Source organism: Delphinapterus leucas, chromosome 3 (assembly GCF_059928025.1).
Source record: "Delphinapterus leucas isolate spDelLeu-1000000601 "Yukka" chromosome 3, BTC_Dleu_Yukka2, whole genome shotgun sequence".
NCBI classification, from domain to species: Eukaryota; Metazoa; Chordata; class Mammalia; order Artiodactyla; family Monodontidae; genus Delphinapterus; species Delphinapterus leucas.
In genome coordinates, this window is record NC_143131.1 from 85,340,906 (window position 1) to 85,354,979 (window position 14,074).

General features: G+C 37.8%; 1 protein-coding gene and 1 long non-coding RNA gene across 2 annotated transcripts in view; one reads left to right on the forward strand and one right to left on the reverse strand.

Annotated features, from left to right (window-relative positions):
* Positions 1–10,474, forward strand: part of LOC149749599 (uncharacterized) — a 156,494-nt gene extending 146,020 nt beyond the window's left edge. The window contains exon 4 of the long non-coding RNA XR_016392456.1: positions 4,187–10,474. This is a non-coding gene — a long non-coding RNA (uncharacterized LOC149749599). The remainder of the gene's footprint in view (positions 1–4,186) is intronic.
* LOC149749600 (uncharacterized) overlaps positions 1–14,074 on the reverse strand; it is a 98,452-nt gene that overhangs the window by 57,166 nt on the left and 27,212 nt on the right. The window contains exon 5 of the mRNA XM_089908411.1: positions 4,232–4,342. Coding sequence (XP_089764537.1) covers positions 4,232–4,342 — 111 coding nt within the window. The remainder of the gene's footprint in view (positions 1–4,231; positions 4,343–14,074) is intronic.

Sequence of the window (14,074 nt, forward strand, 5' to 3'; positions counted from 1 at the left end):
TTTCTAACCCATTCCGTTCCACTGGTCTATTTCTGTGACAGTACTACATTTTTAATTTATTATTATTATGGTTTCATAATATATATTAATATCTGATATGAAAAGATCCTCTGCCCTTGTTTGCCCTATTCATAAATGATGTAGCTATTTGTAGACATTTATTCTTTACATATATTTGAGGATAAGTTTGACAAGCTACTCAAACATTTAAAATACAATTTTATTGAAAATTTATTGAATTTTTAGATTAATTTTGGGAGAATTAAGATCTTTACAAAGCTTTTCCACCCATAAGGATTCTATGTATCTCCAGTTATATTTAGGTGTCCTTTTATGTACTTTGGTCAAGTTGTAAACATTTTTTCATGAAGTCCTTGTGCATTCTTTGTTAGATTAATTCTTTTCTACCTTGTAGTTTTGTTTCTATTGTTCATCATATATTAGTTTCCTTTTATTCTCTTTTTGGTTATTCCAGGTGTAGGAGAACACTCCTGATTTTTATAAGGAGATCTTAGTTTGGTCAATCTTTCTCTAACTACTTCTAAGCATCAGTCTATTGATTTTGTAATAATCATATAATCTAGAAATAATAATGGTTTTGTCTCTTTTCTTACAGACCATATACCTTTATTTGTCTTTCTTGTGTATTGGACAAGTCAGGACCTTTGATGTTATATAAACAGAGGTTGTTAAAATTGGCATTATTCTTCTCAATCTCAAAAGAATGTGTCCAAAAGTTTCTCTATTAAATGTTTTATTGTTGTTGTGTATACACTTTTATTTATTTTTCTCTTTTCATGGTTAGAATTTTGGTAGACAGACTTTATCAAGTTATGAAAAGAAACTTCTATTCCTACTATTTAGAGAATTATATGTATATATATTATACGTGTGTGTATATATATATATATATATAAAACTTGATACATGATTTTTTCTTCTTTATATAGTCATGTGATTTTTTTTCTTTAATTCATTAATGTGATGAATTGTGTTACAATATTTTCTTATAAGCTGTCTTTATTTAGGAATAAACTCTACTTGATTATGATGTATTATGTGTAATTTTAATAAACAGTTTGCTTCAGGTATTTACTATTTTTTCTTAGGATTTGTGCATCTATACACTCAAAAGTAAAATTAACATATGATTTAGTTTTTCATACTATACTAACCTGGTTCTGAAATCAAAGTTACAGTAGATTTATAAAATGAGCTGAGAAGTATTCACTCTTTGTTATTTTCTGAAAAAACTCTATGGAATAGGGATTATTTGTTCTATGAAAGTTGGATACGTTTTATCTATAAAAGTGACTGTATCCTGGGCTTTTGAGTGAGGAATCGGGGGGAGGATGGAAATGGAGGAGAGGCAAGGTGGTCTCTTTGTTTATTCTATAAATATTTTATTATAGTCTATACAAATTTTCTAACTATTCTTGCACTAATTTTGGCTCTTTAAATGCTTGTGGAAAATGTTCTTATTTATCTAATTTTTTTTTTTTTTTTTTTTTTTTTTTTGCAGTACGCGGGCCTCTCACTGTTGTGGCCTCTCCCGTTGCGGAGCACAGGCTCCGGACGCACAGGCTCAGCGGCCATGGCTCACGGGCCCAGCCACTTTGCGGCATGTGGGATCCTCCCGGACCGGGGTACGAACCCGTGTCCCCTGCATCAGCAGGCGGACTCTCAACCACTGCGCCACCAGGGAAGCCCCCTTATTTATCTAACTTTCAAATTTATTGTTATGCAGTGTTCAAATAGTGTTTTATTATTTTTAAAACTTTGTTTTTCCTTTTTTATTGTTTCCTTTTTTTACTCTCCATTTTATTTGCATCTTTTAAATTTTTATTATTTCTCAGTTAAAAGCTGGTAGCCTTAGAAATGTGCAGAAGATTAAGCCTGAGGAAGGAATGATCAACTCCCTAATCCAGCTGTGTTTCAAGGGCTACTCTGGTGTTTCTCGCTGACTGTCCATAACAGGTGGTGCCATCTGTCCGGCTTTCAGTGGAGTGTGGTGGGGAATTGGCCACCAGGGCTATAATGGGGAGAAAAACACTAAGAAACAGTCCCTCAGGGGCCTCCCTGGTGGCTCAGTGGTTGAGAATCTGCCTGCCAATGCAGGGGACACGGGTTCGAGCCCTGGTCTGGGAAGATCCCACATGCCGCGGAGCGACTAAGCCCATGAGCCACAACTACTGAGCCTGCGCGTCTGGAGCCTGTGCTCCGCAACGGGAGAGGCCGTGACAGTGAGAGGCCCACGCACCACGATGAAGAGTGGCCCCCGCTCTCTGCAACTGGAGAGAGCCCTCGCACAGAAACGAAGGCCCAACACAGCCAAAAATAAATAAATAATTTATAAAAATAAAAAAAATAAGAAAGAAACAGCCCCTCAGCCATTCCGTATATGAGATGTTCAGCTCTCTTTAGCTATTGGCTGTAGTTCCCACCCCTCCAAACATACACAGGTACCAAATATCCTTGTTTCCATAAAAGTCTCTTACTGTCCTTACTTTAACAGCTCAGGTCTATAATTCACCTTTTTGCTTCTGAGGCATCTCTACTGTTGGGTTTGAGGAGGATTGACAAAGACACGGGGAGGTTCCCTGAGGGTCAGGGTCTTGGGATAGGAAGTCCACGCTGGCAAACAAGGAGTGGCGGAACTCAGATAATAACAGCATATAAAACCATCCTACAGATAACTGCCAGGGACAGCACAAGCTAGGGTGCTGAATTTAGCTCTTTTCCCAGCATCAGTGTTAGCTCATCATCTTTTAGAAATCCAAAAACCCTCCATTCAAGTTTTAGAGCTGTTTTCTATCTTCCATTAACTGAGGCTGAATGCTTCAATGCTATAAAGAACATTAAGCTTCTTGGGGAAAAATAAAAGAAGTACTAAGAGTGGAAATATTACTAAAATTAGATTTTATTTAACTCAAAAATTGGAAAATTAATTTGTGAGAAAGAACCTAGGAACAGCTAGATCCAGTAGCAAGGGGTAGTATTCCCTCATTGAATGGGATACTACCAATTCATGAGTATAATCATTACCGTATTATCTCGATTTTTAATCTGTACTGCATAAGGATAAATATTTATGTAGGACTTATGAGTAGTTCCTGCGCCTGCTGACAGTGTCCTTGGATTCCTGGTGCACCAAGTACATGACAAGCAGCCAAATACTAAGCTAAATTCTACCTCAAAAGCTCCAGAATGCTTATCAGGACACAACATTTGTTAGTGATTTTCTTGTGCTGGTCTGCACTAGAGAAGTCTCTTGCTGTTGCTAACCCACAAGCATGATGGCATCCTGAGAAATAGTGAGCGATACATACTGTTCAGCAGGTTATACTTATGGCACATGTGGCCTATCCCAAATGCACACATTTTAATCCCTCATTGCCTGATAATATATTTCAGGGCCACAGAGGTATGCATGCAGCCTTTGGGAAGCCAGGAATAGGACACCTCACCAAATAATTCCATGATGGAACACAGCAATTACCAGCTGTTTATTTTTAGGTCTCTGGGGAGATGAGGATTTGTCACATGATGCCAAAGAAAGTAACTTTGTTTTGCAGAGAGGACTGTGGTATTAACCTTTCCAATATTTTAATGTGAGTGGATACAAGGGTACAGGGCATGTGTTATCCTTGTTCTCTTGGTGGTCCCACCTGTGTAAATTGCTAGAAGGGCAGGCCTCAAGTGGCCCTAGGAGAAACTGTAGAAGATTTAGGTTTGTGATTTCTTTTTGTCCTTCTCTCTCTTTTATAACATTAAAACCCTGAGGCTGTTAATTCTAAAAACTGATGGGAAGACAGAAAAGAATAAAGGAAGGAAGAAAGGAAGGGAGGAAGGAAGGAGGATGCAAGAATGAGAGGGAGAGGCAAAGGAAGGGAGGAAGGGGAAAAGAGACATACTAAATGGATTCTTGTAATGCTACTTTCATGGCAAGGAGTTTAAGGAAATATATTGGTAATAAATAGAGCACATTTTGCTTACTGCCACTTTCTGGTTTCACTTTTGCGGCTGGCCATCAATACAGAAGGAACAAGGGGCAGAAATGTGATTTAATTCCTATGAGAAATCATGTTGATGACAAGGCAGTAATGGTAGCCTCAGGAGAGAAGTGAAGTTATACCCATTCTGTGGTTGCCTCCTCCTCATGTTCGCATTCCCTACTGTATTTCAGCTCTCTGTTTCTTCAGATCAACCCTGGACTCTGTAGACCACCTACCTTTCCTTGCAAGGTGCACAGCTTCTGCATGCTTCACACTGGTGACCTCAGTGCCATTGACAGCCAGCACCACATCTCCAATCTGGAGCCCAGCTTCCTCAGCAGCACTGTCTGTAAGTAGACAGACAACAAGGGTCTCATTGAGGAGGGGTCCCAAATTGATTGCCCTGCTGTTTGTCCCCTTTTTAAAAGGCTCTTTCTGTAAAGGGCCTTCCTTTCAAACTTTAGACAATTGCTGATGTCATTAATAAGAAGGAAAATACTGTCCTTGCAGGCTCCTTTCATTTCCAGGACATAGTTTCTTTGCACATTCATCCAGGCATCTGCATGGCCTCTTTGCAATATAATAGCAAGGCTGCTCAGAAACTCAATCTATTCATCTACCAGAAGGTTGAACTGGTAGTTCTCATTCCTTCATTGCTGCTAGGTCTCTTTGTAACCCTGAGAAAATCACTTAACCTCAATATCTTCATCTATAAAAAGGGAGGTGGGGGGCAGAGCTTCTCAGCAGTATTGTTGAAGGAACAAGTAATTGAAATACTTAAGAAGTTTTGGCAAAAACAGATCTTGGAGTAGTCAGAGAAAAAAGAAATAAAGAGCTGCTTTTACTTTTCATTGTATAGGCTCCTTTCTAAGCCATCTCAGAGAGGAAACCAAAAATAGCCTTAGGCCTTAAGATTTAAGTTTTGGAAGGTGGGGAGGACCTCTCCAGAGGCTATTTATTTTATCCCTCGGTTTTGGGGCATCTCCATTTACTGTGACATACCTAATATTCTCTAGGGGTAAAAAAGGATATAATAAATCATTTCAAGGTTAATTTATTTTAAATAAGGTGTCCCATATATTTGAACAAGATTCTTTCTGCAACAGTTTAAATCTATTTTTTCTTTTTCACTTCAGTTTAAACCCATTTCCTCTTTCTTAGATCTTAGTGCTGGGTGAGGTTTTACGGGCTTGCAGAGTAATTACGCAGCAGTATTAGGCTGTCATTATCTAGAATGTCATAAACCTCCTCAAATACTTTTAATCTGAAAGCATGACTCATTTGGTGAGGTAACATGACTTTGAATATTTTTAGTAATGACTATAGTTTGTCTAAGTCTGTTTATAATAGTAGGGAAGATCTCTGCTTGGATAGGAAATGGTCAATCAATGTAGGAAGGTTAAGTGAAGAGTAATATTTGATATATCCATTCATTTGCATAATATCATCCTTGTGGTGAATTAAAGTCTCATGGTATGGCTGATCATTTGAAAAAATTTCCTCCATTGCTTTAAAGACCTTGATTATGGCAATGCTTTCTGAATCAAATTCCAAAATGATGATATCGATCCAGAAACAACTTATCAATTTTTGTATTCCATATGCTACTAAATATTATATCTTTATACAGTAGTCTTCCAATGAATACATGTTGAACAAATGAATGACCTAAAAATTATACCTTCAAGGAGATTAGAATTCTATTGGAGAAGAAAAGACATGCATAATCAGAAAGAAATAGTGCAATACTCTGAGCAGCAAGTGTAAAAACACAAAGATAATAGGTATTGTGAAACTTCAGAAAAGGGAATTCTCACTCCCATTTGGAGTGGCTAAGAAATGCTTTCCAGAGAAGTGGAATTTGGTTTGACCTTGGTGAATAAGTAGATTCTCCATAGTGGGGAGTAATGAGGAAGGCAGGGTGAGAAAGACTGCTGGGTGTTCACAAACCAAATTTCTCCTCTCTCTGGGCTCACATTTGGACAGCTTTTCTCCGACTCTCTTGCAGTTTGGCAATATGATTGAGTTCTAGCCGTTGGAATGGGATAGAAGTGATGTATACCACATTCAGGCCTGGCGCATAAAAACATCCCATGGACCACTCTTCCTATTCTTTACCCATCTGCCTGCCAGATGCAGATGACTTCAAGATCCTATGCCATGACACACTAAAGAAAAAATAAACCTGGATCTCAAACAATTATGTGGGAAGCAGCCATCTTCCAACCAAGAACATCCACATGGGACTATCAGCATGAGTGACTAATGAGCTTTTATTGTCTTAAACCATTAATGTATATTTTGTTACCAAAGTTAGCATAACCTCAAACAATCAGCAAGCAAGCCAAGAAAGAAAATCTTCTGAGCAAAGGTGCACAAGCAGAATGTTTTAAAGACATGCCAAAAGTTAGTGACTCAGATCAATTGGAGCAGAGGTTGTGGTTGGATACAGTGAGCCTGGAGGATAAGGTTTGAAAGGCAGCCAGTGTGTAAAGGGTCTTGGATGTGAAGATGATGAATTTCTACTTGATCCTTCAATAATACAGAGCCATTAAAAGTTTGTGAGCAGGGCTTCCCTGGTGGCGCAGTGGTTGAGAGCCCGCCTGCTGATGCAGGGGACACGAGTTCGTGCCCCGGTCCAGGAAGATCCCACATGCCGCGGAGCAGCTGGGCCCGTGAGCCGTGGCCGCTGAGCCTGCGCATCCGGAGCCTGTGCTCCGCAACGGGAGAAGCCACAGTGGTGAGGGGCCTGCGTACCGCAAAAAAAAAAAAAAAAAAAAAAAGTTTGTGAGCAGAAAATAGATATACAGTGGTTTTCAGAAGATTAATTTAGAATAGGGAGAGACTAAGTTAAGCATCTGAGCAAAGATATTATTATCAGAATCAATACAGGCCTGCAATACAGGCTCTGGAAACGGGAACTAGAAATGAATAGAAGGTATAAAATGGTGTCATAGGACCTAAAATACCTCATTGCACTCATTTGCACGAGTAGGGGCAGATGCCTTCCTACTCCTAATAGACTATAAGCATCTCATGAGCAAGTAAAATTTATTTATTTATTTAGGTATTTCCCGTGGCTAGTATAATCTCTGGCACATGGTAGGGGTATTAAAAAGGTTGGCTAAATATACTGAGATAACCATGGAAGAGAAAAACTGAAAATGTTCATTGGGCCAGGTATGAAAATATCTTCGAAACCTAGGATATGAAGTTGGCCTGAGAAATGGATTCAGAATTTATAACCAAAGGGACAAACGTAAGGAGAGAAGTACAGAGCACTGAGGACAAAATCTTGAAGAATAATCATAATTCTCTTTAAGGACAGAGAGGAAATGGGTAGCCAAAGAGGAACATAAAGGAGAAGATAGGTCCTAGAGAGCATGGAAGTAAGAGTATAAGATCAGTGAAGGCAAAGGAAGAATTTCAAGATGGAGAAAATGGTCAACAGTTCTACAGTGATACCACAGAAGTAACCATAATAATGGTATTCTAAATTTTCTGTTCACAAAGTCAAGAAGAACAAAGATGGAGGGAAAGTGATTAAATCTGGAGTAAGAAAAGTAAATTGATAACTAAAGAATTTTAAGGGGTACGATGGAAGTGAAAGTCAAACTTCTGAGCTATTTGTGCTGATCTGTATATGCTAAATGATTGAATAGATGAAGTCATAAACTACTATATAATCAAAGGTATGAGTGTTTGATAACAGATCTCCTCTCCCAAGTAAACTTTGCTTTAAACAACAATGTGACTTAAAGGATCCAGCAATATGGAAATAATTTGTTTTTTTAACACCTTTATTGAGTCAAAGCTAACATACCATATAATTTCACCCATTTAAAGTGTATAATTAAATGTTTTTTAGTATATTCACAGAGTTCTGCAACCATCATCACAATATAATTTTAGAACATTTTTGTTACCCCAGAAAAAAACTAAGTAACCAAGAGTAGTCACTCTCTCTTTCCCCCAACCTCTCAGCTCTAGGCAACCACTAATCTATTTTATGTCTCTATGGACTTGCCTATTGTGGACATTTTGTATAAGTGAAATAATATAATATGTGGTCTTTTGTGTTCAGTGTCATTCACTCAGCAAAATATTTTCGAGTCATCCACATTGTATGCACTGCATTCTTTTCAATTGCTGAATGAATATTTTATTGTAAAGATATAGCACATTTTGTTTATCCATTCATCAGTGGATGATAATTTGTATTGTTTTCCTTTTTTTTTGATGAATAATACTGCTATGAAAATTTGTGTACAAATTTTCTTGTGGACTTACGTTTTCATTTGTCTTAGGTATATACCTAGGAGTGAAATTGTCAGGTCAAATGGTAACTCTATGTTTATTTAACGTTTTGAGGAATGGTCAGACTGTTTTCCAAAGTGGCTATACCGTTTTACATTCTCATCACCATTGTATAAGTGTTCTGAATTTCTCCACTTTCTTGCCAATATTTGTTATTTTTGACTTTTTGATTATAGCCATCCTAGTGGGTATGGAGTGGTTTTCGTTTGCTTTCCTTGATGACTACTGATGTGGAATCATTTTTTATGTGCTTATTGGCTATTTGTTTATCTTCTTTGGAGAAACGTCTATTCAAATCCTTTGCTCATTTAAAAACTGTGTTATTTATCTTTGTATTATTGAGTTATGAGTGAAAATTATTCTTGTTTGTCGAGGAATTACTTCTGCGGTGTAATGCTTCTTGATAGTTTATTTGATTGCTTTTAGCTTTAATTATAGAGGGTATTGACTGTGTTCCTCTAATCTGAATGCAACTTACAAATTTTCCCTTTATCTACTAATTATGGTGACAGTTTGTGGCATTAGGATTTCTTAGGGGAGGGAGGTATTTCAAGGTGACTCTGTAATATACCACATAGACAGTTGCCCTACTTGAGGCTGCTCTTGGGAGCAGATGGAAGTATACATCCTACATTGCAAAGGAATGATCAAGGTGGTAAGAAAACAAAACCATGCTTTTCTAAGTTTGTTTCCCCAGTAGGATACCTGACTACATATTTCTGTATTTATTATAAAGAGTTAAATGCCGAGCTACTTCATCCTTTCATGCATATTTACATATAGTGCAGAATCTGAAAACCTTAAAATTAAAAAGCAGGCTTGTCCTTTTCATTTAAAAAAATTTTACTATAACAGTAGCATTTTAAGTTCTAGAGCTTCCAGAAAGATGGCCCTGTCCATAATTTCCTCTATGGTCTGCCCATCCCTAAATGTGTAGTTTTCTTTTCAAGTTTGCTTTGTATCAAAGTTGGAACATCTGTTTCTTTTGTTTATGCCAGATCTCACAATCCTTTAGGCTTTCATAGAAAATGTTCATGCAAATGACAGCTGGGTGTGGACAATTAGTTATGTAAGCTACGAGCAAGCTCCCTCTCTGTATACTTAAGGATAATAATTCTATCGCACCTACAGGTCTTCCTGCTTTATCTTTTTATCGTCAGTGTGTAATTAAGCCTCTCTGGTGCATCCAGAACAATGTTTTGTGGTGTGAATGAGATTCTCAGAAATGCTAAAATACATGTAATTTTAAAGCCCCTCAACCCTTCATTTAGTAGATTTGACTAGACAGTGGATTTCAGGGGTTGCTTTTCAGCATTGAGGAATACGTTTTAAAAAAAGAGAAGTAGACTCAGCATACATGAATCCCTGCCAAGGCAGCACTTTCTGATGTTGAATAAAATCCTAGGTTAACTGTGTATTGTACCTTTTTTGCTACAGTAGAGATGCTTCAGCTTTTCCTATTACAAAACCTCAGGGCCTCCTAAATACATCATTTACAATGCATATATTTTGATTTGTTTCACATCTGAATGAATGAGATACAGTTAACTGTCTCAGTTGGACAGTATCAGACATTAAAGAAATCATAACATTTTATTAAACTGCATTTAGTTATTTTGTCTAGAAGGCAGGCATGAAAAGTATGTCAGGGTTTTTGATATTTTGCAAAAATTTGCTAAACTTATGTTTGAATTTGAAAGGGTAGTCATTTTCATTTTTCTTATGAATTATTTTATTTCTTTGTTTAAGGCTAATCTTGCAAAGTCAAGGTATAAAGAGGAGAGTAGGGAGAAGGGAAAGAGGACAGAAGAGAGAGAAAATGGAGCGAGGAGGAAGGGGGAGAGGAGTTAAGTGGAGTGGAAAGCTGAGGAACATCGTGAACACATTCCCCATGAATGAACATTTATTTTCTTAAAGCCAGATGTCCTTTAAAACATTGTAAGAAGTCAGAAACCACTTGATGATAAAAAGTTGACTGTTTTTGTCTATATAGAAATAATTAGAGCCACAATTGGTTTTTGTTCTTGTTAATTTGAAGGGCACTAAGAGACAGAGTAAGGTTGACCCTGGACAAAATTTGTAATGTTTATGTTTTTTCGCCTGAGTTCTATTGCCGTGTTCCTTTTCTACTCTCTCCTCATTCGTCTGGGGTTCACCCTTACCACCCCCAAGTCCCACCAACATTAGGGTAAACCCCCCCCTTCCCCAATCATTAAGAGAATTATCTGCTTAATAGTCACATATATATTTGATTAGCTGATTAAACTTTAATTGAAATTCATTCACATCAAAGTTAATAACTTGGCCCTTTGCTTTTCTATAAATATTTTAGAATCTAATTGAATATTTTTTACCAAGAAAAACAAAAGCGAAAACAAAAACAGCCACTCTACTAGAATTTTAATTGGGATTATATCTATAGGTCAATTTAAGGAAGAACTGACGTCTTTAAACATTAAGATTTACAAACCATACACACTTTTCCTGCCGTTAATTTAAGTGTTTTTTAATTTCTTTCTGTATTTTTTTTCAAAGTAATATTTGGCACACCTTTATGGGAATTATTTCTTTCAATTTGCCTTTTTTTTTTTTCCTTCCTGAAGGCTTTATATCCCATACTCTACATAGAGTTCTTAGGTCTACACTGCCTAGATATACCTTCAAGAGAAACTACTGTGAGGATTATTATTGAGTGAAAGCCTTCAACTGCTATACTTTCTGGTCATCCTGCCTCACACGAAGGCTACATTCCTCCCACTAAGTCACTACTTCCAGCCAGTGACTGAATTTGGAGGGGGTACTGGAGCAAGGCCGTTTCTGGCCAATGTGGGACTTGTCTAATGGGCACTTTTTACTCTGGGGCTGTCTCAGAATTTCTCAGAGCTACAGTGCAGTTTGAGGTTCTTCCTACACAATCCTGCTTCCTTCTCCCTCTCCTTTCACAGGGGCCAGACCTGCATTGTTGTCTACAGGCTCTTCTGCCTACTTATGCTCTCTTTTGTCTGTCATAGTGATTTCCTCCAGTCTTTTGCACATCTGCTTTTGCATTGGTGTCTATTTCTCAGACTACAGAAATGGAGAAAAAGGAATTTCTTTTATTACCTTAAAGAAATTTACATCTGTTCCTAATTTACTAGTATTTTTATAAGTCACGAGAAGATAGAAGTATTGGCTTTCAATTGGAGAAGGAGGAAAGGAGAAAAAGGTAAAAATTCAAGTGCATTATAAGGTATAGAGGTGGGATTTCTAATGAACAGAAAATAGAGGCGAGAACTAGTGAAGAAGATAATCCATTCTTGCAAGCCTGAGGCTCAAGCTGGGAGAGGAAACTCAAGATTAGAAAAGAATTCAGAAATTTTGATTATTACATTAGACTTACCTGTAGTTCTATGATTATTAGACTACACTGAACTTTTAATTACAAAACAGTTATGTTCTTATTGTCTGAGACTACAAAAAATTAGAATCCATCCCAGAGCTCACCCAGAGCAGGAAAGAATAGGTCTGCAAGGTAAGCTTAATGGAGAGTATTAAGAAAAAGTTATCTTATGTAGCGCACTGACTGAATCCTGCTCATAAATGGTCAGATATTTGGGGCAATGTCAGTTCAACTGTATAGCTAAGAAGAGTTAGTGTGATTTTTAATGTACTGAATATTTTTCTTAACAGCTGAGAATAAAGTAGGTTAACTCAAGTCATGAAAAATTCAAAGGCAATTCTTTGATAAGAATAATAGGATTTTTATAAAACGGGATAAGATGGAAGTAATATTACATCAGGAAGAGACAAAACACCACCTTTGTGTATACTAGGTGATGTTTCCTTTGTTTGTGTGACTGTTGTTTATCACTCATTGGGTGCAGAGTGTCAGTCACTGTGTCAGTATGATTTGAGGCTGAGAGGTGGTAGAGTTCCTTGAGGCCTTCTCATATCTTCTCCATCTCTTTTCCATTATTATTGGTACTTTGGGGAATGTGAAGAAGCATTGTTCCACCTGTAGATCCAGGGTGGACCCTGGTTTGCTAGAAACTCAACCAGGACAATGACATTCCCCTTGCATTTGGCTTAAGTGAAACAGCTTACAGTGGTCCCCAGGGACATGGAAATAAGAGAACATCTGAGGATTGAAGCCAGTCCCCTCTCTCTCTATCTCTTTTTTTTTAATTGGGGTATAGTTGCTTTACAATGTTGTGTTAGTTTCTGTTGTACCATGAAATGAATCAGCTATATGTATACATATATCTCCTCCCCTTGGACCTCCCTTACCCCCTCCATCTCATCCATCTAGGTCACCACAGAGCACCAAGCTGAGTCCCCTCTCTCTTTATGACTCTGATGTGCGATGGGAAAACTAGAACTGCTAAGATTGTTTTGAATCCAGATGAGAGGCTTGTAACGCTAAGGAAGTCTGGCTCAAGGGGCTGAAAGAAGTTATGCCTTTGATTAAATAACTGAGCCATGAAACAAATCTAACACCTGTGCTATCTCAGAACCTTCAAGTTTTTTGAGTCAATCAATCCCCTTCTATTCTGAGTCAAATTTCTTACTAGTTGAGACAGAGAGTCCTAACTGATATAAGTCATAGGGCAAAAACTCTGGTTCTAAAGGTAGAAATTCTGAGGTATGAATCCTGGAGTAGCCATAATAAAGCTATATAACCTGAGGTGAGTTGTTCAACCAGTTTGAGCCTTAATATATTCATCTGTTAAATGGAAGTAATAATACCAAGTTTCAAGTTCTGTTGTATAGATTATATAGAAGTACATATATAAAATGCCCTGCTCATACTAGGTGTCCAGTGAATGTGAGTGTCTTTCCTCTCTGCAACATCACATGGCTTTTATATTTAAAGTAAATTTAATTTTTACTTTGATATTATAAATAAGTAAATAAATTTCTTTCCTTACAAACATCAGTGAGTGTGAAAGATATCTAGGTTGCTAAGTACTTAGGCATTCCCCCTATGCTTCATTTAAAGGAGACTAAGCCTCTACATTATACAAAATCTGTGCCATTGATCACCTGGCATAAGTGATAAACTGTGAGAAGTTGTTTCCTTAAGATGGGTCCTAAAACTGTAAAACTTGACTTCCATGCTGCACCAGGAATATCTCACATTCTATCTAGATACTCCATTCATATAAAAAATAGGTGGTTGTCTGTGCACACTGTTTCCTACCCACTGATATCACCTATGACTGTGAAAGGCTGGGGTTGAAGGCAACAGTTTCATCTGCTGCAGCTGTCACCCCTCTGGCCTTTCCCAGAGTTGAGTAGTCATCTACTTCTTTACAGATAGGAGAACATATTCTCAAAGGAATCACAGAGAGTACACAGAGGAAACATCCGAATGCTGATAAGCAAAGAAAAACAAAATGTGACCCTGGGTGATAACGGCACCTGGGTACCAGGGCAAGCCAGAGTGTTGTAATCTTCCTGGACAGTATGCCTCCCTTCCCCTCTATCCACACTGCCCCAGCCTTCAGGTACCTAGGGCTCTCGTAGTCACTCCACAAGCATTTTGGGGGGCATCTGCTTTGTTGCCTTTGGGACACTGCACAAAGTATTGAGGATTAAAATAATGGATAGGATACAGTTTCTGACCTTGGAAAACTCACAGTCCAGATGGGGACTGTGAAACCCCTAGTGGCCTTGGGCATCCCTCTGTGATAACCTCATTAGGCCTCCCCTAATGCACCATGCTGGGTATGGGTATATTTATCTTATCTTTATATCTAACAGATCAGGGAGCAAAGGATCTA